The 25,738-nt window shown below is 46.1% G+C and overlaps 1 protein-coding gene across 1 annotated transcript in view; it reads left to right on the top strand.

Moving 5' to 3' along the window:
• The window catches only part of DIAPH3 (diaphanous related formin 3), a 2,176,287-nt gene that overhangs the window by 1,221,285 nt on the left and 929,264 nt on the right, over positions 1-25,738 (top strand). The window contains exon 20 of the mRNA XM_078657410.1: positions 22,262-22,363. Within this exon, the coding sequence (XP_078513536.1) occupies positions 22,262-22,363 (102 nt within the window). The remainder of the gene's footprint in view (positions 1-22,261; positions 22,364-25,738) is intronic.

Below are 25,738 nucleotides of genomic sequence, written 5' to 3'. Positions count from 1 at the left end.
CTTTAGTGTGCTGAAGCTTTAGACTTCTTATCTTTTGGAGATATTGAGTACCCAGAGTAGAGTACGTATTGAAGGAAGAGTGCACTGGCACCACCAGATCCCTCTGTGTTTTGAGCGAGTGGTTGGAGAATTTGATCTCACCTCTGCAAGTTAAAAGGGCCGATCAAAATTATATTTGTCGACTGCTGCACAACTTAATCACATCAGTGGCACTCACCCTCACCATTCATGATGAATAAAAATGTCTGTTGTCAGAGCCAAAGCTGACTGTATATTTTAAAGAAAGGGAAACAGTAGGTCTCGACAACAGAATGTTTTTGTTGATCCTCATTCTCTTAGGGGGTTCTGTTAAGTTTGTTGTATGATCTTGACTGTATGTTAATACTTGGTAAGTAACGTATTTACTACACTAGCTGTTTGTGAATTCATTTTCTTTGTGTCTTCTGAGATGTATGACACTATCGCTCCTTTACAGACCTCCACCTAGCAGGGAGACATTCCCAGATGCACTTCTAGACACAGTTTCAAACCAGATAACAATACACTCCAACCTATGAGTTCTGGGCGATCTCAACATTTGATTTGACAAACTCAATAAGACCCATCTAAAAACAATAATCACTGGCCTAGACGCACTGAACCTGCATCAGAATGTCCACAAACCCACACACATCGCTGGACATATCCTAGATGTCATTTTTGCTAATACTGAACTAGTTACCTTTCAAACTATAACTCCAGTCACGTGGTCAGACCACCAACTGCTTGCTTTCCAACAAAAAACATCACTAAGCGACTCAACTAAAACTACCTTACATCCATCCACCTATCGACCATGGAACAAACTCAATTTTGAACACTTTGAAACACAACTAACATCCAGTACAAATCTGGAAACAATACATTTTGTTCAAAAACTATATGAGTGGCTACAGGAAGCTTTTGATATCCTGATACCACTCAAAACCACACAACAGAACAAAAGAAAAGAAGCGCCTTGGAGAAACATAAAAATAAAAGACATAAAACAACAAATTAGAAAGCTGCAACGTACCTGGCTCAAAACAAACTTCAAACAAGACAAACTTCACCTAAAGAAAATTAACAGATTAAACAAGTCTGCTATCAAAAAAGCTAAGAAAAGGTACTATTCAGACAGAATTGAAAATGCTAAATGTGCAAATAAAGAATTCTATAAAATACTCAATAGATTTTGCAAACCAAATTGCCTGAAAGGAACTCATCCTGTTACTCAAGATTTCACAGGCAAACTGGCAAATCATTACACGGACAAAGCAGACACATTGGACTCTTACTTAAAACAGAAACAAAGCACTAACTCTTGTACAAAACAACAATCCAAGAATACTCTAACCCTTTGCTCTCCGTTCCTTCCAACCCATCTCGCATGATGAATTTATAGACCTGGGCAAAGCAAGCAGGCTTGCCGGCAGTCCTTCTGACCCGTGTCCATCACAAACTTTCAAGACCATTCTTTTACCAACCTCTGCTGCCACTCCAGTAAAACAAATCATCAACAATGCCTTACCTACCAGAATATTTCCAGAAGAAATCAAAAACTCACATACGCCCTTTACTGAAGAAAACAAACTTTTACCTGCTGACCCCTGACAACTACAGACCCATTACAAATGGACCTTTCCTGGGAAAACTGATAGAAAGAGGAGGGTTTGCCCAGATGTCACAGTTCATTGAAGAGAATTACATACTTTCAGACTTCCAAACAGGATTCCGTCCGGGAAGAGTCACTGAATCTGCCCTCCTTGCCATCTGGGATGACCTAAAGAATACAGTAGACCGCAACGAGGTTGCTGCGCTACTCCTCTTGGACCTCTCGGCTGGTTTTGACATGGTTGACCATGACACTCTGAAACAAAGACTCCATGAAGCTGGCATAGAGGGAACTGCCCTAGACTGGATTGCGTCCTACCTTCGAAACAGAACTAATGTCATCCATACCCCACCTTTCTCATCCAAACCATACTCCACAAAAGCAGGGGTCCTTCAAGGTTCTACCATCTGGCCCATGCTTTTCAACATCTACATGAAGTCATTAGTGGAACTGATCAATCCATTTCACCTCACGTGCTATAACTATGCAGATAACACCCAAATACTCCTTCAACTGGAATGCCCAAAAGACATTGGAAAATCCCCAATTTTCAGTTGTCTCAGAGCTGTGGATTAGTGGATGACTTAGAGCCCTCTCAAATGGAATGCTTCCAAAACGGAAATACTCATGTGTGGTGATTGGAAACATTATGACCCGCTTGCCGCCTGGCCTGATGAACTGGGATACCCGCCTAAGGTATCGAAAGAAGTAAGAAACCTCAGAATGACCATGGACTCCAAGCTGTGGATCAATGCCCAAGTGTACAAACTAGCAAGATCAAGCTTTGTCACTATAAAAACGCTGCGATGAATTTTCCATCATTTGAGATTTCCACACAAAGTCGAAGCTACCATCCCCCTTGTTCTGTCCAAACTCGATTACTCCAATAGCCTCTACAACAGATCACCTTTAACAACCATGAAAAGACTACAACGCTTCAGAATTCGGCTGCCAGACTACTCTTGCATATCAAACCTTGAGACGTCATCTCACCTGCCTTGAAAGCCCTGCATTGGTTACCGGTTGCCAGAAGATCCACGTTCAAGCTACTTTGTATCACCCACAAAGCAATACATGGAATGGGACCACTCTTCATCAGGAATAAAATCACAAACACATTCAACAAAGGAACCTCTGCTCTAAAGGTGCACCTCGCCTCAAAATCCCAAGGTACAAGAAAAAAAACATGGGTGGCACATCCTTCTCTGTTCAAGCAGCCATAATATGGAACTCTTTACCCCCCAACATAAGATCCACCGACAACCACCGTAACTGTTGAAAACTACTCAAGAATTGGCTCTTCCCCACATAGGCACCATATGCAAACAGAAATTTACAGCATATCCCTCTGTATATAAGCATTTATTTTCACTATACATATGTACCTATCTTTGTGTATTGCTTTGTATAAACATGTAGAATAATTGTTGTTTAAAAAAAAATCATCTTTGGTCTACATGTACCTGCTTTAATTGTGCATTTATGAACCTCCATGTACTTGGATCTATGTGTCTGTTACTTTTCTCCTGAAAAAGCATATCAAGTGCACTCACCTATTTCTCATGCTGTACCTCTATCAATATCTTTATATCTACATATACTTACCTCCTTTATGCATCTATATACTTCCAATGTACTTATGGATCTATATATTTATCACTTTCTTCTAATTTGACATTTCCAATGCACTACCCTATTTCTCAGCCTATACTTCTCTCAATATATCTTCTAGCCCAACTTACTGACTCATCTAAAACTACTTTCTACTACTCTTTCCAATGCACTACCCTATCTCTCACCCATTACATCTATCAATATATCCTCTACATCCTCTCTCATTTATCCCAAACCCCATACCACTACTATGATCCCCAAAACAACCCTTTCTAGACTCACTCCTACTCTACCCCTCCTTGCATCATCTGACACCTCTTTTACTATACCGATCCCCCAAAACAAACCTCTCAAAACTCTTCCCCCTGACACTTCCCCTCCAAAAAACCTTTGTACTCATCCAAAAGCCTCCTCCTACTGTTATGATCTAAAACTAGAAATAATAAATAAAAAAATAAAAAAATACTTCATTCTTCTATCCCTCCACCATCTTTTTCAATCAAAATAACAGATTAATATGTTCACTTCTCAAATTCCTTATTCCACTATACTAATTTACCACTAATCCTTTAAGGGTTTCAGAGTAGCATGCTACTCGCCAATAAAGCGTTTCAACACCCCATCGGGGGTAGCAAGCGCTATATAAATGCAAACCTCTTTCCCTCTTCTATCCCGCCACCTACCCTTCGCTATCCAAATAACTGAATAACATATCCACCACTCAAATGACTTCATATTTCACTAGACTAATTTTCAACTCTAATCCTTTATGGGTTCCAGAGTCGCGTGCTACTCTCCAGAAAGCGCTTCAACACCCATCAGGGGTAACAAGCGCTATATAAATACAAACCTTTTTTCCTCTTCTATCCTTCCGCTATCGTTCCAAATCCAAAAAAACTGACTAACCTGTCCACCACTTAAAATGTACTTGCATGTTTCACTATACTAATTCAACACTAATCCTTCATGGGTCCCGGAGTAGTGTGCTACTCGCCAAAAAAAGCGCTTCAACGCCTCGTCAGGGTAAGCGCTATACAAATGCAATTACAATACAACAGTGGTCAAGAGCTAAGTCAAACAAGATTGTTTTATTCAATTAGAGCTTTCTTGACCTTGCACCCTGCCTTCAGGCGTCTTCCACAGTTGCTTCTCTCTCAATGCTCCCCTGGAGCTCGTTTGCTCAGTACTTCATATTCTGCAACATTTTTATTCAAAGCAGAAAATCAATACAACTCCATTTGTAGACAAAAGCCTTTGCTGGGTCTTGACATTACTTTCGTTTCACTCTGTTTGAACAATGATAAGTTAAATATTCTGACTAGACGCCCTGGAACATAATCAACAGGTTATAGTGCAACTATGTGATGTGTTGGCTGATCTGGCATAATTATATAAAATGTGCTCGTAAAGGTTTGGAATGTCTTTTAGAATGATGAACATTTTTCAATTAATTCTGCAGCATATTGTAAACCCTGAATTGTTCCTGGAACATTTGGCTAGAACATTACGTTTTCGAAATATGTATTTTTAATAGAGTAGATAACGTCTCTGCTTTCCCAGTAATCTTGTTTTTTTTTAACTTTGAACAAGTGATATAATAAATTAAATTATGTTTCCTGCAATGTTTTTCAAGCAACGTTAGTGGCTTGTTAAGTTTATAATAAAACATTTCAGTCCCTTTCTTGCTTTTGCTTTGGTTGACTTTGTGCGCCTTGCACATTTAGTCACAGATCACCTTTCCTCCATTCACAAAGACCCAATCTCACTTCTTTGCTTTTTGAAACAAAGGAGCAACTTCAGAGTTGTGCAGTCCTACTCTAGCAAAATAAAATCATAGCAACTCTTACAGAGACCTTATGAAAATTCACGGCACACTTGCTGTTTTCTGGAGTGCTTTGTTGGTGGTGGATATCCTACACTGTTTTGGAGTCGGTCACTCCTAACAGATGGCATTTCCCTGCTATCCATTAGTAAATTAAACCAGCATTGGCAAAACCAGTAGGTCTCGACTTTAAAATGGCAAGCTATTGGCATTGCTAATATCTTTTGTCAATCACATGCCTCAAGGCATATGCGAAGGCAATTTTGGAATTGTGTTTCGAATAAGGAAACACCACTGCACGATGGCAGTTGGCCTCACAACACATACATCCATTAATTATTCACCAGTCTAACAAGGCTGACACCCACATGTTTAAATCATTGTAGGAGGTATGTCCCACAGTGCTTATGGTCCTTGGCCTTGGAGCAGTGTCTCACATCAGGCTAAAACTGAAGAATATATAAATGTCGGAATTGACTGAAGGGGAAGCACATTTAGTCTGAGGAGATTTCAGGGTTACCTTATATTTTGCCAAGTCTGACTTTACATCACTTAAGTTGTTACAATTCCCAGAGGGCTAAATAACAGCAGTCACATTAAAAATAGACTATGTGCAGACATAGTGATTTAAAGCCATAGGAATCTGAAAGAGACACGTTAGTATTAGATTCCTTACCTTAGAATATCCCCAGGCGTCAGACTGGATCCGGAAACTTTTGCGTAGCAGTACCCTTGCGCGTCGGTAGGCGTCGTCTGCGGCTCCGCGTCCGTCGTCGGCGTTGTGGGCGCCGTGATGACGTCGTCGGTGTACTTAGACGCCGCCTCCGCGTGCTGACGTCAGTTCTTCTTTTTTCCGCGCCAGCAAGCGCAGATCTGAAAAAGCAGTAACCCTTAGTCAATTTTTGACTAACTTTTTGGATCATTTTTGATCATTTCTCGAAGTCTACGACTCCGATCGGTACCGTAGGGATGCCTGGCTTTAAGCACTGCGAGGATTGCGACCGCACAATGTCGGTCACGGATCCTCACCACCTGAGTCTACCTTGTCTAGGCGTCGACCACGACGACAAGGCCTGCTCCGACTGCCGGGCCCTCTCTTCGAAAGCCAGGCGGGAGCGGTCCCGCAGGCGACTCGAACTCCGGCAGTCGGTCCCGCGCCGCGAGAGGTCTCGGTCACACAGGAGGTCGAGGGATAGGTCACGGGCTCGGAGCCACCACAGTTCCGAGAGTAGGCCGTACTCCTCTGGGTCGAAGTCGTCGTCAGGTAAGAAGCACAAGAAGTCCAAGAGGCGTCATCGCTCTTCGGACTCCCCCCTACGCTCGCGCGATGCGGCCGGGGGTTCGGGTGACACCACCCACGCGGCTCCGTCGGAGTCCCGGACGCTGCGTCCAGCTCCACACCCTCCGGTCCCTGGGCTAAACGCGACGCCGGAGGAGATCGAGCGCTTCCTCATGGCCATGAGAAAACTCTCTCCTCTGACAGGCTCCGCGGCGCCTTCGGGCCAGCGGACCCGTCTGGGGCCTCTAGCGGGTCGGGGGCTTCGGCCCCGACGCCGTCGGGTGCTCCGGCCCCGATGCCGCCGACGCCTTCGGGCCCCACAATCCCGACGCCGCCGGTGCCTTCGGGTCCAGCGCCTTCGGGTCCAGCGGCCCCGGCGCCGCGGGACCCCCCTAGACCTTCTTCGGGATCTGGATCGTCGCCGGTGGACCTTATGACCTCCCCTGGCGTCGGACCATCAGGTGTCGCCTCCGGCGCCGCCTCCTTCGTTCTTGTTCCGACGTCGGGACGGCCCCGATGGGCGCCGCTCCAGACGTCGTTTGGAGAGTTTCACTTCTATGAACAGGCCCCATTGATTGAAAACCCTGAGTATCAGGAGATGGGTGATGAAGGGGATTGGGAGGGGTCTGAGGACCCTCTGACCCGAGAGTGTCAGTCTCATGAGGACTGGGCAGGGGACCTTGGGGATGCCAGTGGCCTGGACACCTCTCCAGACACTGGTTTTGTCTCCCCTCCTACCTTGGCTTCGGAGGAGGGGGCAACCTACAGTGTGGTGTTGATGAGGGTTGCCAAGGCCTTGGGCCTTGAGCTCCCCGTCGCGGCCGTGAGGACTAATCTCCTCACTGAGGTCCTTAAACCGCAGTCAAGCTCGGCCGAGCCTCTGCTGCCCTTTATTGAGGCCTTGACCAACACTCTTCTGAGCACTTGGTCCAAGCCCGCTACGGGTTCGCCCGTAGATAGGAACGTGGCCAGACGCCACCGCCCAGCCCCGGGCGACCCATGTTTCCTGTCCACCCATCCCACCCCCGAGAGCCTGGTCATCCAGGCCTCCAATTCCCAGACCGCATTCCCGTTGGCGCCGCCGGACAGGGAATCCAAGAGGTACGAGCAGTACGGTAAAAAGATCTTCTCGTCCCTTAGTTTGGGACTACGGTCTTCCAATACTGCATGCCTCTTGGGCCGCTACACCCACTCTCTATGGGATACGGTTGCGGAAGTGCTGCCAGAGTGTCCGTTGGAGGTACGGGCCAAACTCGGCCAAGCCCTTGTGGAGGGCCGGGATGCAGCCAGATATTCTATCTGGTGTGGGCTGGATACCACCGACTCACTAGGTAGAGCAATGGCAACGACGGTGGCGGTCAGACGCCACGCCTGGTTGAGGTCCGCCAACTTTTTGGCCGATGTCCAAAACACACTGATGGACATGCCGTTTGATGGCCGTCGCCTCTTTGGCGACAAGGCAGACCATGCGCTTGAGCGCTTTAAGGACTCCAGGGCTACGGCCAAGTCCTTGGGCCTCTCGGCCCCGCGCCAGCAATCGGCTGCCTTTCACTCCTTTCGTGGCCACGGAAGGGGTGTACCCACACGTGCTGCCAGCCACGCTCCGCAAGGTAATACCCAACGCGGTGGCGGCCGGGGAAACCGCTGTGGCGGCGGTCGGGGTCAACGGCGAGGTCAGTCCACACCTTCCCCCGCAGCATCCGCCTCAAAACCCTCCTAGTCCGTGTTTTCAGGCCCATGTGATGCTAGTGGGGGGCAGGGTTCGCCATCACCACCTCCACTGGCACGGTTCTCGACTCGGCGCAGTTTCGGGTTTATCAACCCGAACAGCGGGTCCAGTATATTCAGGCTCTGATTCCCATCTTTCAGCCGTTATCCCGGGTCTCGGTCAGGTTGACGCTGCGGCTTCTGGGGCTGATGGCCTCCTGCATCCTACTGGTGCATCACGCCAGGTGGCGGATGCTGGCTCTGCAGTGGGACCTGAAGTTTCAGTGGGCCCAGCATCAGGGCAACCTATCCGACCACGTCCTGATCTCGGAGGGCACTGCGAGACAGCTGCAGTGGTGGCTCACGAACCGCGATTGGGTCAGCGGCAGATCCCTCTCCCTTCCCCAACCGGAGCACGTAGTTGTGACGGACACGTCCCTCCAGGGCTGGGGAGGCCACATGGGAGAGGCGGAGATCAGAGGCCTCTGGTCTCCGGCGGAGGCCCTGATCCACATCAACCTTTTGGAGTTACGGGCGATTCGTCTAGCACTGAAGGCATTCCTCCCCTCTGTCCGGGGGAGTGTAGTGCAGGTGTTCACGGACAACACCACCGCCATGTGGTACTGCAACAAACAGGGCGGGGTGGGGTCGTGGACCCTTTGCCAGGAGGCTCTGCGCCTCTGGCAATGGCTGGAACGCCAGGGCGTGACCCTGGTGGCTCAACACCTGGCAGGTTCTCTGAACGCCAGGGCGGACGAGCTCAGCCGTCGGTGCTTGATGGATCACGAATGGCGTCTGAACTCGGACGTGGCGCAAGGCCTCTTTCAGCAATGGGGAGAGCCTTGGTGTTAGATCTATTTGCCACCGAAGAGAACGCGCAATGTCATCAGTTCTGCGCGTTGGAATTTCCAAGGCGGCACTCACTCGGAGACGCTTTTCGTCGCGAGTGGAGTTGCGGTCTATTGTACGCCTTTCCGCCTATACCACTTCTGCCCAGAGTGCTGAAGATGATCAAGCGCGACCGGGCCTAAGTCATCCTTGTGGCTCCGGACTGGGCAAGAAGGTACTGGTATTCAGAGCTACTCAGTATGTCAGTCGATCCCCCGGTTCGTCTGCCTCTTCAGGAGGACCTTCTGTCGCAACAGCAGGGGACGGTCCTCCACCCGAACCTGTCCAGTCTCCACCTCCATGCTTGGAGATTGAGCGGCGACAGTTGAGGCCATTTGACTTGCCTCCTGAAGTCTGTAACGTCATTCTAGCAGCCAGGCGTCCCTCCACAAAGTTAGTATACGCCTGCAGGTGGAACAGATTTGTGGCATGGTGCACAGCATAGGCTGTGGATCCTCTTGCTGCCCCTCTCTCTGAGGTTCTTCTCTTCCTTCTTTCTCTTGCCCAGCAGGGCTCTGCTCTGGGCACTATCAAGGGCTACCTTTCTGCCCTTTCACCCTTTCTGAGGCTGCCTGATCAACCTTCTTTGTTCAAGTCCCCTATTGTAAGTAGATTTCTAAAAGGCATCACACACACATTCCATCCTGTTCCGTTTGTGATGGCTCCGTGGGACTTGAACCTGGTTCTTACGTTTCTGATGTGCGCTCCTTTTGAGCCACTTCACAACTGTCCTCTCCGCCTTCTTACTCTGAAGACAGCATTCCTGGTTGCCATCACCTCTGCCAGGAGAGTGAGTGAGCTCCAGGCTCTTTCTTGTACTCCACCTTTCATTTTTGTCCATCCGGACAAAGTGGTGTTGCGTACTAAGCCATCTTTCCTGCCCAAGGTTGTCACGGCCTTCCACATCGGGCAGTCTATCACCTTGCCAACCTACTTCCCGCCACCGCATCCCTCTAAAGAGGAAGAGCGGCTCCACCATCTGGACCCAAAACGTGCGCTCTCATTTTACTTCGATCGCACACGCCAGTTCCGGGTGGATGACCAACTCTTTGTTGGTTACGTGGGCGCTAAGAAGGGGAAAGCGGTGCACAAGAGGACCATCTCCCGGTGGATCATCTTGTGTATCCAGGCATGCTACTCCTTGGCTAGAAAGGAGCCCCCTGTTGGCTTACGAGCTCACTCCACCCGAGCCACGGCGACTACAACTGCCCTGGGCCGGGGAGTGCCCTTACAAGACATCTGTCAGGCAGCTACGTGGGCCTCGCTGCACACGTTTGCAAGACACTACTGCCTCGACAGCCACGTCCGGAGACATGGCTTCTTTGGCCGTTCTGTCCTCCAGGACTTTCTGGTGTGATTATTGGTTCGCAGACCCTCCACCGGGGTTGGTATTGCTGGGGTATCTATTCTAAGGTAAGGAATCTAATACTAACGTGTCTCTTTCAGATGCACAAGTTACTACTTGTGTAACGATATATGTGTAAGAGACATTAGTTAGTATTAGATTACTTACTGACCCACCCATCCTCCCCGTTCTGCGAACCGATATCTAGGGTTAGGGTTACCCCCTTTCACGGCCCTAGTTTCAATGGCACCAGTGTTGGTTTTTAACATGGCTCAGCGTTTCTGGTGCGGAAAAGCTGTGTCTAAGAACTGACGTCAGCACGCGGAGGCGGCGTCTAAGTACTCCGACGACATCATCACGGCGCCGATGACGGATGCGGAGCCGCAGACGACGCCTACCGACGCGCAAGGGTACTGCTACACAAAAGTTTCCGGATCCAGTCTGACGCCTGGGGATATTCTAAGGTAAGGAATCTAATACTAACTAATGTGTCTTACAGATATATCGTTACACAAGTAGTAACTTGTGCTTGTAGACACGTTAGAACCCTGTATGTATTGATATTTTATATATGTTACCTCTCTTGGGACTCCCTCGATTTCTCTCTAGAGACTGTTGGGGAAAGCTTTATTTGTAGGCACTGATTCTGTGATTATCACTCGAAGAAAATGTGGAAACCTTTTTAAAAAATGTATTGAATGTTTGCAGTGGGCTCATGTAGGACAGCTTGCTGGCGAGAATGAAGCACTTGCCCAGCAGACCCTTCTCCTGAAACTGATAGTTTAACTCTAACATTGGTCAAGTTAGTGAATATTGAATTTTTGAGTTCAGCCTAAGAGAAACTCGTCTACTAGACCTATTCATTTCAAGCTCAATTTGCATTTAACATTAACGTCTTTAATTGATAGCCTTTGCGCTTATATACTTAAGCTGCTTTATACCTGTACAAATAACATTATTAAGCCACAGTGAAACCTAAAATGGTAGCCCAAATAATGCCTTCACGAACGTCTCTCCAAACCTCGTACTTTATTTGGATCTAAAGACTTTTTTCCATATAAGGTTAAAAAAAAAAATTGTGGTTCTAATAGATATCTCCCACAGTTGTCATACTTGAACCCCTACACTGAACTGGATCCTGAAAATGTATCATTTGCTACCTCCACTCTCTTGGCTGGGGTTGAAATCCAGAGTGGACAAACATGATGTTCCAGTATCACTGGAAATGACCTGTTGAGTACATATTTCAGATTATTTTTCTTGTGCTTTCTCTAATGTGGGGTCCTGGTCAGTTGGGACTCCCCTCAATGATTTTATTGATGTTTACTCCACTTTTCATATGTTTTATGTCATTACCTAAATCATATCGCATCAAACCATGAACAGCTTGTGGCTGGCACAGGTTAGTTGTTGACCCATTCGTCTGGTGTTTTAGTAATGATCACGATGCTGCATCATGTGACCTTTGACACTGCATTCATTCAAAGTCCCTCAGGGACAGAGAGGCTTAACTTTTTTTATGGCTTCTCTGAAGGAAAATTCCAAGATTCTCTCAAAGCCCAGTACTAGGTCAAGATTGCGACCCTGTCCCTCAGAAGACAGAGAAGCAATGATCTTTTATACTTCTTCTGCCTAACTACATAAAAAGGGAAAATTATCACTAATCATCCTCTTGATCTGAGCCAGCGTATGATCTATACAACCAGCGTGAAAGCTTCCCTAGAAAAAGTTGGGAAGGCTTGAGCCAAGCCACAAGCTGCTCTACTCTAACGGTGTCACAGTAAGAATATCCTCCAGCACCTTTGGACCTTCTAGCGGCTCATCTGTCTCTAGAGAGTCTGATATTTGACTCCTATAAGTAAATGGAAGCACAGTACCGTCCCTTCAAACCTTATGGGTAAGGAATCAAAGAAGCTAGACACACTTAATAAAAAGGCATTTGAGTTGGGTAGTTTAGACCTTCCATTTATCAGTACTACTTGCGAGATTTTCTTATGCTCTTTGAGAATTAAAGGCTTCCAAGTTTCCAATTTGACTGACTATCCTAAATCAACATCTAAAGTACTTCTACAAGATGAAATGGAGACTACAGAACAGGCGATTCATACTGGTGTTGACTCTTTTCATGAAGTGGCTCACTTATTTGGGTTTGGAATTCTTCTCTAGGCAAGCAATGATTACCTCCTCAAATGAGATGCAGTCTCTATGAATTGACATGCCTTTTTTTTTTCAGAACAAGATTTTATTGTGCTGTTAAAGAGTTACATAAAACATACAGCGTCCCGAGTCCGGGGAGGCTGCGAGCATGAAGGCAAAAATCACATTGTGAGACAATTCAAACAGCCATTTAAACACAAGCACTAACCCTAAAGCCCTCCCCCCAGCACCCCACTAGTCTCCCACCCGAATTCCCCCCACCCCACCCCCTGCACAGCGTCAAATCAGTCCATATATAGAGTATAATATAGTAGATGAAGTGTGGAACCCTCCTCACCCGGGTGCAATGTCCAAATGTCTTTCCCCCGGTTCATCACTTGCTGGCGGCTCCAGCCATAGCCCCCTGTACTCAGCCCACATTTTCCAAATTTTGTAGTGCTTCCTGGGGTAACCCCTGGCCTCAAATATCGGGCGTTCCAGGCCCATAGAATAGTCCAGCCCCTTCTTCCACACACCCAACAGGGGAGCTATGGGATCCTTCCAGGCACGGGCCACATCCCTCTTGGCCACCACAAGACCCAACAACAGTAAGTGGCGTTTATAAACATTTCCTCCCACCTGTTCCAGGACATGAAGAAGGCCTAACTTTGGTGTGCGAGGAAGGTCCCAGCCCAGTACCTCTGACAAACAATTCCACACACCCGTCCAAAACTTCCGCAGGCCATCACACGCCCAGACAGTATGCAGGAACGTACCTGCCTCTTTACCACACCTCAAACAGACGGGAGACGCAATCAAGCCCGCCTTCCAGAGCCGTTCCCTAGTGTAGTATGCTCTGTGCAAGTATTTAAACTGTATAAATCGTAGCCGGACTGCAATGGCCGCTCCTCTGGGAGCCTCAAGTGCCTCCCTCCAGTCTTCCTCCTCAAATTCTCCCAGATCACATTCCCACTTGGTCCGCAGAGAGTCTAGGGAGGTCGAGCAATGTGAAACTAACGTTTGATATATAGACGAGATTTTTTGGGACTCCAATTCTCCCATGAAGACCTTCGCCTCCAGGGGGCTGAACTCGGGCAACGAGTCCAGACCTCGCAGGGTAGGGGCAATGGCGTGACGAAACTGCAGATATTTAAAAAATTGGGTCTGAGGCATGTCGTATTCCTTGCGTAGTTCCTGGAATGACTTAAGAGTCGTTCCCCGGACCACATGACCCACGGCTGAGATACCGATCGCATCCCAGCCCCGGAAACCCTGCAGGGACAGCAACTCCGGCAACTGCCCATTCTGCCACAACGGGGTCTCCCTCGTCAATCTGTTCCACCACCCCATTCTACGGAGCGCGCTGCGCCATATGCGGAATACGGTTTGCGTCACTGCCGGGAGCCCCCTCCTCTTAACCGCTGAATACAGTATCGTATGCAGCGTGTCGGGATCCATCAGGAAGCGCTCTAGGGCGTAGGTAGGGTCACTCCGCTCCCCATACCACCATTCATTTAGCACCAAGAGATTGACATGCCTTTTTTTTTTTATAACTTTTGAGCTGGTATCTCCTTTCTTGGAGATCTCAGAACAATATTGCAGTTTTAGGGGGCCACACCTCAAAACCAACATCTATTGTTTGTCATCGGCTAGAGGCCTGTCCTCCACAAAACCACTTGGATTCCTTTCACATGTTTGAGCATCCTACGCTTGTTAACGGTCTAGTGGCAGCATTTCCTCAGAAATGGCAGAAGATAACTATCATTCTTGAAGTGACTGCCACTTTTCCAACCCCATGCCCCATCCCCCTACACCATGATGAAGGATACTGCAGCTATATTAGGATTCTGGCTGTTGACTTTGCGTTTGTTATTGATGGTTCCACAGCTGCTTTGTTGGATAGAGTCCTTTGACCTCCAGGGAACCTGTTTTCACATTACTATTCCATCTCAGACAATTCCTCAGATTTACTGTGGGGGGTCAACATTTTCATTTTAGGTGCTAACCTTCTGGTTTGTCCCCTGCTTTGAGAGTGTTCACATTATAGGTTGATTAGGGCATCCACTCCAAATGTTATATTTTATCATGGCCTGGATGTTACAACCACACCTTTGCTTCACTTGGGCCAGCCTAGGATTTGCGAAAGGTTGTGCTTCATCCTTGTTCGTATCATAAATGACAATGGTTAACTATGGACTCCTTTATATATACTCTCTTATCTTAATGGTCACTAAATTACAGACAATATCACTTGTTTAAACAAACGGCAAAATGGCTGACAGGACTGAAATCAATTTCATATATCATTGGTTTGCTCAAAGTATACCACACTGCAAACATGAGTGCTCAGAGGGATAAGAAAAAGCAAGAGGAAACTGGTTAAGCCATTAGAATTAGTAAGTGAAATTGCCAAAAAGTACTAGGTGTGTTGTCACTCGTCTAACACCCACAATATGCTCCTATTTACGATATAGTAGATACCAAATTTGGTAGATGCGGTGAGTATAGAGGGACATTCTGTGGTATTCTGGCAAAGCCTATATATGTTGCACGGGGCTGTCCCAGGAAGAATGAGAGGGTGTGGAGGAGGTGGAACAATTTTGTGATTACTTCATACGCCGTAGTTTTCTATGGAATATGGGGCTCCCCACATTGCCCTTGCCAAATTCTTTAAATCTACATATGACAGCGGAATTGCAGTATCTGATATTGAAACCTATTACAGGGTCTCTTGAACAGTTGTCATTAACGAGTGCTGGTATGACATGGGAGGCGATCCAGCCTATACCTTTGAGAATGGGCACTTCGGGCACATCCATACAACAGTTACTATATTGGGGGAGGATACCACCAGACCCCCACCCCCCCTCCTCCCCCCAAGGCCATGAAGATGGTAATCAGTTGTGTAGAACTAACCTGAAAGCCATAATATGGCATGAGAGACTAACAGGACAGACACTACTGTGGGAAGGAACATCCCTACACCAAGTAACAACACTGGAGGGTTTCCATAAGTGGGACACCATCCGCATTGCCACCTTCGGGGACCTGACAGAGTACCAAATGTAGGAAGCTGGCTGTTTATGTAGTGTACCAAAATGAGGTACATTATGTAGAAGGTCCTGATGACCCTTATTGGTTGATGAGGCTTAAAATAATTATCCCAGATGCTCTCTTTGAGGTAGTGTGAGCGAGCAGTTTAGGCTTCCCAGAGAGTAGTGGTAACCATTTGTACACACATAGTCCACAAATGGGACACACACTCAAGAAGAAATGTTGGACCAATTTAGAAGAATAACACAATATTTTTGTATTTAATTGTATGCAGCAAGATTATTAGAATCGGGTAATTACTTTCTACGTTTTAGATTTTTACAAGAAAAACAGTAGAAAATAACAGCTGTCATATTTGAGGCATAAGCCTCGAACGAGATAATGTTATTGTAGAAGGCTGGCTTAGTATATTGTATTGCATTGTAATTGCATTTATTTAGCACTTACTACCCCTGATGAGGCGTCAAATCGCTTTTTTGGTGAGTAGCACGCTACTCTGGAACCCATAAAGGATTAGTGTTGAATTAGTATAGTTAAATATGAAAGTAATTTTAGTGGTGGATAGGTTAGTCAGTTATTTGGATTCAGAAGTATAGCGAAGGGATAGAAGAGGGAAAAAGGTTTGCATTTATATAGCACTTGTTACCCCTGATGGAGTGTTTAAGCGCTTTTTTGGTGAGAAGCACCCTACCCCGGAACCCCTAAAAGGTTTTGTTGAATTAGTATCGTGAAATATAAAAGTAATTTGAGTGGTGGGTACGTTAGTGTTTTGGATTGAGAAGAGGGTAGCGGAGGGATAGTAGAATGAGGTTTGAGATTAATCAGAGTTGAGGTAGAAGTTATATTGAGAGAGGTATAGGGTGAGAAATAGGGTAGAGCATTGTATGCTTTTTAGGAGAAAAGTAATAAATATTTAGATCTAAGTACATGGAAGGTATATAGATGCATAAAGGAAGTATGTGTAGATTAAAGAGGCATTAGATAAACTCTGGTTTTCAAGTGTTGGTGTACTTAAAAAATTATTTTATTATTTTTAAAACCTAATTATTCTACATGTTTGTTAGAAATGGGGGTCTCTAGTTGGCAAAGGTTGGTACCTGTGTCCAAATGTGGACCCTTACTTCTAGTCACGGTAAGGGGGATACACTCCTAAAATATCACCTGCTCATCCACTTTGTAGCTTGGCACTCTCCTTTGAAGTCATCGAAGGTTGTCTACGGCAGGTTCCGACATCACTTCACCCTTATGCACCCGGCTTCTCTGGTGCAGTTAACCGGATTCCTAGTGCATGCACGGGGGGGGGTGGCTCTCCAAACTTTTGTCTTCCGAAGGGTTTCTTTGGGGTCCGTTGGGAAGGGTCGTCTTTCTTTAAAACTGCAACCGCAACTTCTCCATTGACTGTCATTGCACACGGCCTCCGTGGGTGGTTCCTTGTGTCCCCAGCTCCTCTAAGTCTTCTGGTCGAAGTCCTGCAATGTGTTAGTGATTGTGTTGTGTAATAAATTGACTTATTTTTTATAAAACACTGTATGGTTCTTTTTCATCTTATCTACACTGTTGATTAAATGTAGTAAAACAAGCTGCTTTAAACTCCTTCAAGATAAGCCTGAAGGCTGCTCTCCACAGCTACCACTTTGAGAGTTTTTTGTGGTTATCAAAAAACACTCAAATCACCACAAGGGTTGTCTGGATTAGTGTAAGGTGCATCACTTGAATAAGTGTTCACTATATACTAAGCCAGCCTCTTACATAAGCCCACTAGCATTTTGTAAATCAAGGTGTAGAGCATCATCAGTGTAATGAGGGGGGCATCATCCTTTCCATCAACATCCTGGGGTGTACCCAGCTTGGCACAGGGTCAGAATCAGATCCAAAAAGAGAATCACCATCTACTGATAACAGACACAACAAGCATTAAAAAGGCAATAGGTCTCGCCTTTCATTAAGTTAAAGCCATTTGCTTTGCTAAACAATACCATTAACAAAGCAAATGGCTTTAACTTAATCAAAGGCGCGACCTATTGCATTTTCAATGCTTGTTTATTATGATTTGGAAACGTGGCAAATTGGGTGGAATTCCCCCTTTGTCTCCTCTGCAATGCCTTGGGCCGAATGCTACACGTCAGACAGCAGACGAATGAGAATCTCATCAAACAAGGAAGACTACCCATATACCCCAGAATACACCATGTTACAGATCAGATACCGGAGCTATATACCCAATGCTAAAAGTCGAGAAAACTAGCTATCTATTGGGGTCTGAAGTAAAGATCTCACAGAACTATCCCTCTAGCCCAGAAGGCCTTAACCTTTCGACTTCAGTGGATCCCCACCTAATCTTTACTGAAATCCATGGACCATCCACCGAATCATCATTGAATCAGAGTACCCTCAATGAATTTTTACTGGAAGCCGAGGATCTCGGCCTAAGCATTTTCAATGATTTGAACAGCAAAACAATACAAAAAATACAGAAGCAACCATTCATCAAACAAATACACAAATGATAAAAAATGTTATTTGAATCACAAATATTTAAAAAAACATTTTAATTGGAAGGTTGGTGCTTAGCAAAGTTCAATTGAGGTTGCCCATCGTTCATCCTAACGTTTGACGCAGTTGCGTTCGTTCAAATCAAGCTGAGGATACCAACTTATTTTTTAAACTTCCATTTCAAATCCCTACACATTTAAAGAACCTTTTAAAATATTCAACTGTACATTTTACTTTATTTAAAAACGTTATTAAGGTGTTAATATTATTTCGTTTTCAAACCAGTAGCGGAACTCCGAGTAGGCTTCTCGGACCCCCAAAGATCCCCAACCACAGATTAAGAATCACTGCTCTAGCCCCTAAAATAGCAGTACTATGTTCAAGTGCTGAGTTAGAGGTTAGGCAGGACATATTTTCCTTATGCTAACATTGAAGATACCATTGAAGTTGTGCCCTTCAGATCCTGTGTTGCAGGGCAGGCAAATTGGCTCTAACTCAAGCCCTATTATACAAGTACCAACAGCAGAGCTATCCCATAGCTCCCATTTACAGGGCAGGAAGAACCATCCCTCAGGCCAATGTTACAGGTCAGGCAGCAAGGCCATCTCTCAGGCCCGGTTACAGGCTCAGCAGAGATTAGCCATCAGGGTTTTAGACATGGGTGGCACACAAACAATGCTCCTGCCGTGCACTCAAAGCTTAGGGCCGCTCTCACTAACCCTTCACTGCTCCATCCAGAGCCAATCTGGTTGCACACTGAAATACCTTTGCCTTGCTACCTGCCAGTGCCCCAGATTCTCTCCCCAGTACAATGAGCATTAGTCGAAGCCCATAGTTTACCCAGACCCACACTCCTCTCAAGTTAAATCTGCCAGCTCCTTCACCACTCATCTCACAATGGCACTCTATGTAAATTGTAAAATGTAAATTGATACTTGTATAGCGCACTACTCACCCGCAAGGGTCTCAAGGCGCTTGTACGAATACCGCTGTGGAACCCATCCTGGCTTTCCCTGTGAGGTGTCCACTCCTGGGCACCTCCAAGTTGGAGGCAAGGCATCCTTAGCGTTGTGGGGGCCTTTGTGGAGATTAAGCAAGCTATTGCCCAGAGTTGCAGAGTGGGACTCCATGATTGGAATAGGCACCGAGGCGAGAATTATCAGGTCCGTGGAATTTTTGAGCTCAAGACCCGCCGAAGCGGGGAATTGAACCATGGTCCCGGGCAAGACCTCTGCATCAGGGTCTGCCGCTCTAACCATTGAGCCACACTTCTCACTCTATGACCCCTCAGTCGCCACACCGGACATCTCTCCATTGCTCAGACCAGACGCAGCCCCTCACCTGTAGCTGGTATCTGTAATTCATGCAGTACACGCTATACATCTCGCCCAGGACCCTTTGCTGGCACTGGTTGATCAAGGGCAACGAGGGCGGGAGTTCGGGGCACAGATTCACGGTGATGGGGGGTCAACGGGGTTTGCAAAGAAAATGCACTAAAGCCTCCAGAAACTCGTGCGAATAAAGAAATATGGCAGGCCGAGAGGAGGCGGCTAAAATTTGGTGAGGGTTAGGGGGAGCGGGTAGCAAGATCCGGTGGGGATGCACGCCCCAAGAAGCCTGAAGGGTGCAAGGACCCAATGTGGGGGCACACCAGAGTTTGCTGCACGGGTCCTCTGGGGAAGAGTGGGTGGGCTATGCAAAGCCCTGGGATGTGGACATACAAGGATCTGTTGCAGGGGGGCCTGGAGCAGTGTGCTGTCTGGGAGGGGGCAGCAGCTGATTCCCTTCTCTCGTTCGCTCTCTCTCTCTTTACTGACCTCGTAGGCTGTGAAGGGAGGGGGGACAGGTGCCGTTCAGGACAGGCCGGGTCATCAGGGCCATAAAATTCACACTGCTGTTCGGCATCCTTCTGTTATCACCCCACACCGCCCCCAATCCTCCAGGGTCCTCCCTTCTGTCTCTCCCATCCCCACCCCTCCCTCCAGGATGGACAGCTGCCAGGAGGTGCTGGCGGTGACCGTGGTGGGCGGGGGCTATGGACCCCCTCTCCATCAGCTGTTCCCATCACACTATGGCTGGTGTGGGGCTGTAATGGGGGAGGGGGAAGCTGATTGATGTAGACAGGTGATATTAGTCATGTGTTTTCGGGGGACTGGGGAAAATTACTATTATAGCTGCTGAGGCCGGAGTTCAGTAGCCAACAAGTCAGCAATACTAGGGGAGGGGGAAACAGGAACACGAATAACAGTGGGGGAAGTCCACGAAGAACAACCAGCAGCACGAAGAGGGTCAGAGAACAAACAGTGGTGGCAAGTCAGAACCAAGAAGAATCTCAAAGAAAAGTTACTGAGGGAGAGAGCTAGGAAGCAGTTAGGAAAGAAGATCAGCAGAGGTGAAAAAGCTTGAAACCAGAGAGAAAAACCAACAACACGAGCAGGAGGAAGACTGTCAAATACCAGGGGAAGAGAATCAAAAACTATGAGAAAAGTAGCCCATGGAGAGAACTAGGAAGTTAGGGACATAGGCAACTGAGGAAGAGAGCCAGGAACACAAGTAACAGAAGCGAACAAGTAAAACAAGCACTGTACCGCAAAGGCAGTCGCATGTTTATTTTCGCATGAGTGAAAGCTCGATGCGAAAATAAACATGCGGCTGACTTTGCCAAAGCCGTAGCGAAGAGAAAAAAGTGTGTACCGACTAATGAAGGAGAGAGTGTCACGTCACCAGTAAACAATCCAATCCCGGTGGGCGGGGCCAAAAGGAGACAAGGCGGCAACAAGGAGGGGCTTTGAAGCCTCTTTTACAATCCAAAGCCAGCGTTTTGCATGGAAGATGACGCTACCCAATTAAAAAGATGGGCAGGGCTTCAAGTTTCCTTCCAAAACAAAATTGATTTCAAGAAGCTCTTGGGTGACTAGAGTAGCGCATGCGCGCTGCTATCGCCAGCCGAGACCTAATAAAGGGACAGGTTAGAGTTAGGGTGCATAAAAACAGGTTTTTCTTTTATATTCCGAAAGTGAAGCATCAGTCATGCTCGAGTCCATGCCTGTCTGAGATCCAACATGGGGCGTCCGTACTGGCATCGGGGCAACATAAGGCCGCTTGGTGTCGGTTTGTGCCCAGGTGTGGCACAGTGCAACAGGTAGGTACCTACCAGTGGTAACCCGACTAGAGACATCTGCAATTCCATAGGACCTGAAGGCACATCAGAGAGCCGAAAGAACACTGAAAATGTGTAGTATGGCCTCTTTGAAGACCATGGCCTGCTGAGGGGTCCACACCAGTGTGGTTAGCTATAGATGCATAAGAATCAACTGAGGGATCGACTCCTTGTCTATTGACCTTGATAGAATACAACTAACATCTTGACGCCCTTGCACCTTCTCTTTGGAATCAGAGATGTGGAATCTGGTCGAGTCCCACTTCGCTTTTATGATTGCTTTTGGATTTGGACTTCGACCTGCTGGAGGATTTTGAGCAGGAAGTTGAGTGGTTATGGGAATTGCTATCTGAGCTTAAACTCCCAAACAAAAAACAAAGCATTTCATTATTTGTTCTGTCTTAAAATACAAGCGCCTATAAGGAGCATCCAGCTCAACTGCGTACTCTCCTTGTTGTATCCATGAATAAGAGGTGCCATCTGTGAAATTTCAAATCTCAGTACAAGACCCTTCGCAAGCATCATGAGCCACAAGATCGTTGCTGTCTTCTGTTGGTGTTATAAGCTCCTAAGATCCCATTTAGGGTATATGGAATTAGCCAGTGTCTTTTGTGGACGCCTGGGGTGGTCTGATTTACTGCGGGAGGAATACGTCACTTAACATTGTCAACAGGCATTAAACACAGAAAGCCCCGTTACTGCTGTTTTAGTTGGGATAAACTGATCTTGTATGCCAGAACTATCTGTAATTCATTTCCTGAGCAGTTATGTAAACCAACTCATTGTTCTCCTTAAAGTTTCTGTTCATTTATGATGTTTCACCCTAATTTAGTGCATGATTGCAAACTTGGCGATGGGATAGGCCGCCACAAATGTGATGGATAGCCCATCCACCGTATTACAAGTTCTGTAGGATATAATGAAATTACAATACAGTGGCTGGGATGCTCCATCACAAAGGTGATGGATATCCCGCCAAGATCGTAATCAGGCCCATGGAGTCCTTATCTGTTCAGTTCTAGTGTAGGATTGATGGAAAATAATTGCTCAATTACTGTTCTTTAATTTTCAAAGTGAAAACGTATTAATGGTATACTTTCTGTTTATATTTTCTTAATCTTTGCAATTAGAATTTAATAAAGCATATGCCAGAACAGACGCAATTGAATGCACTGACAAGTTTCAAAAGTGAATACAACAACTTGTCTGAGCCAGAGCAATTTGGAATTGTGGTGAGTATTATCCAGTTTACCTTGTTGTAAAATCGGTTAATGTATTTCTGGACGATCTGTGTGGCATAACTGCTGAAACAGAACCTTTCACATCTCTGTACTAGATACATAGACCCAGTGTTTGTTTTATTAGAGTAGTTGAAACATTGATGGAACTGTATTTATGAAGCACTGCATACCCACAATATACTTTTATATGAATTGCTGTTAGTTAGCCTATTGCTTCTTGCAATTATTACACAACTACAGAGTTTAATTCATTGCAATACCAGTGGTACTCATTTTTCTGTACAATTATTTTTGATCTCAGATTTTTTGTTGTTTGAAGTGATCATAGAAATCACTGATGTTGTAGTAAATATCAAAAATGAACTTGCTGTAGAAAATATGAAACATGAAACCTGCGCTCAACATCAAACCCAATCAGAAATCACACAGCTGTTCATGGCTAAAAAAACATTTTAGGCCCCAGTCCAACACTGACATGAGCAAGGTGAAAACTTCACTCAAGAATGTATTGGAATAGGAAACTTGAAAGGCTTATCAGTTAAAGGCCAAGTCATGTCTAACAGAGTTGAAAACATTTAAGACATCAGCATTCAAGTCCCCGGCACACACTCTGCCTTCAAACAGATTGTGGCCTGATTAGACAATGGGTTCATAATCGAATTAGCCTAGAGCACACAGGCATTTGATTAAACAATGGATGCAGAGAAGAAACTAAGTTCTGAGCACCTGAAGGTCTCAGGCATACAATGCTGCCAGCACACACTTCAAGTAAATTGTATCTACCATGAGACACACACGCATTCATAGGCCAAAGAATGCTCCATCATTAAGCTTTGTCAGAAGTATATTGAAGGATGTGTAATCTTTTAATTAAGGAATTCAGGGTTATAAGGTCACATGTCTTTGAGTGTTTTTCTCATCTTAAATCTGTCACTTGCAAGTCAACTATTATATACTGTGTGTAATAAAGTATTGTATTGATTTCTATAAAAAGGCCTGTCTGCAAATAGGCATTCAAAGAAAAAACCCAAAGGTAGCTTGAGCAGGGCTGAGGTGCAGTCCATAGTGTGATTCTCCCTGGCTCAACAGTTAGTAAATGTTGTCTCTGCATTGCCAAGAAGAGTCTGTTTTTTTTCTGGTATTGGAAGTTTTGTCACCCCGCAACACTGAGAACACAGTTTTGTATTCAATAGCCATTGAGCACAACTCAGAACTGATTTATGTCTGGGAAGCAGTCCATGGTGGGGGAAAAGTTTTGACTCTAATATTTGTGGGGTTTGTTTTTGCGACAACCAAATATTCTGCATACATTGTTGCTCTACAAGCCTTACACATATTTATATAAGGATTAAGAGGTGGGGGTGAAGAACCACTGTGTTTCATCCTTTTAAAAAATGTATTGCTGCGTGAAAAAGCAAAATCCACGGTGTAGTTTCAGCTCTTGTTTTAGTCTGTATAGTATTTTTGTTCTGCAAACCTAGTGAGGAAAGGATGCAGTGCTAAACGATGGATGGGGGAGCCCAATGCCACATAGTGCTTCTAGTGATACTGCATGGTGCCATTAGGTAGTGTAGCCCGTGTAAACTGCCATAATCATTTTATTATGTCTGTTGTGAGAGGGGAAGTGAGACAGCTCTTCAAGTCAACCCCTGCCACAGACGTACTCGAAAACCATTATGCCTACAGCAAGAAGACTTCTAGTACCGGCTTAAGTGTTTTCTACTTTGTGTATAGGATAAAAGTCCTGAAATATGTGTATGTTGGGAGGAGGACCAGGGCTACTTACTGTCTTGTCTCCTCATGCCCTTCCTACCACAGTCATGTTATACAGATTATAACTTTACCTGTCATTTTGCAATAATTATCACAATAGGTATATTATATCTATGTCTGGATGAGGATTGTGACGGCTGTATCTGAAAGAGACCATTAGTTATGGATTCCTCACCTTAGGATTACCCCCAGGCGTTATTGAATCCGGAGAATTTTTTCTTCAGCAGCACTCCTGCGCGTTGATAGTTGGTGTTGGTCGACTCCGTGTTCGTCATTGGCGTCGTGGTCGCCAGAATGACATTGTGGTATCTACTTGGATGCCTCTCTCGCGCACTGATGTCAGTTCTTTCTTTTTCCGTGCCAGCCAGCGCAGATCCGGAGAGGGCGGTACCTGGAGTCACTTTTATACTCTGTTTTTGCGACTTTTGTCGACACCTTTTTGAGTCAATCGACTCCTGCTGCATGGAGGGATGTCACATCGAATCGCTTCAAGGCTTGTGACTCGTGCCACAAATTATTGTTGAAAGATCAAAATGAAGGGGGGGAATGGATCACTTGTACCTACATAACCAGGGTCGTTAGTGGTGCCTTTTATAAAAAAAAACCCTCATAGACGTACGTAGGTGGAAGGGCGGTATATCTTGGTTCTCCGCCTATTTGTAACGTGACAGCATCATCATAGGGTTTATTTTTCAGTATGCGGACCTCCACCTGGAGGTGAACCACTAGTATTGCAGTTGTGTCAAGAGACCAAAATAATAAGTGCTCAATGTGAAGTGAGGTTAAAATTGACACTATTTGCTCACTTTCACTGGGCCTGATTGAAAGCCCCTTAGACCTGGTTGGGATAATGGGGCTGAAACATGTCGACCGTATATATGGACTATAATAGTGCACTGGATTGAGTAACACGATCCACATACGCACACCCACTGTTTTTAAACGTCTTCAACATCCCCCTCTCAATAAATCATTGCACCCTAAAGAGGATGTTGAAAGAATATCTGAAAGAAACACGTTAGTGATAGATTCCTTACCTTAGAATTACCCCAAGGCGACAGACTGGATCCAGAAAGTTTTCATCAGCAGTACCCCTGCGCGTCTATAGGCGTCATCGTGCTGCTCCGCGTACGTCGCTTGCGTAGTCGCCGAGATGACGTCTCTGGAGCTACTTAGACGCGCCCACGCCTGCTGACATCAGTTCTTTCTTTTTCCGCGCCAGCAAGCGCAGATCTGGAGAGAGCGGTAGCTCCAGTCGCTTTTTGACTGAGTTATTATTGGGACTTTTGTCTCTGTTTTTTGAGTCTTTGACTCCTGGTGTATAGGGATGCCCGGTTTTAAGTCTTGCGTACCTTGCCCCAGCACGATGTCTGTGTTGGACCCGCACCGTGAGTGTCTACTGCCTGGGGCGCGACCACGACTCAGTCATGCCCCAAATGCCGGACCATGGCTCTGAAAACTTTGCGGGAGTTGTCCCGAAAGTTGCTGGAGGCCCGGGAGTCGGCGCCGAGCCGTTCAAGGTCACGGTCCCGTGGGAGATCGAGGGACTGGTTCGCAGAGCCGCCACCATCGTTCGTCTAAGTCTTCGCACTC

The sequence above is a fragment of the Lissotriton helveticus genome, chromosome 8 (assembly GCF_964261635.1).
Source record: "Lissotriton helveticus chromosome 8, aLisHel1.1, whole genome shotgun sequence".
NCBI lineage: Eukaryota > Metazoa > Chordata > Amphibia > Caudata > Salamandridae > Lissotriton > Lissotriton helveticus.
Note: the sequence above shows the minus strand (reverse complement) of the source record. Positions and strands in the feature narration are given on the sequence as shown.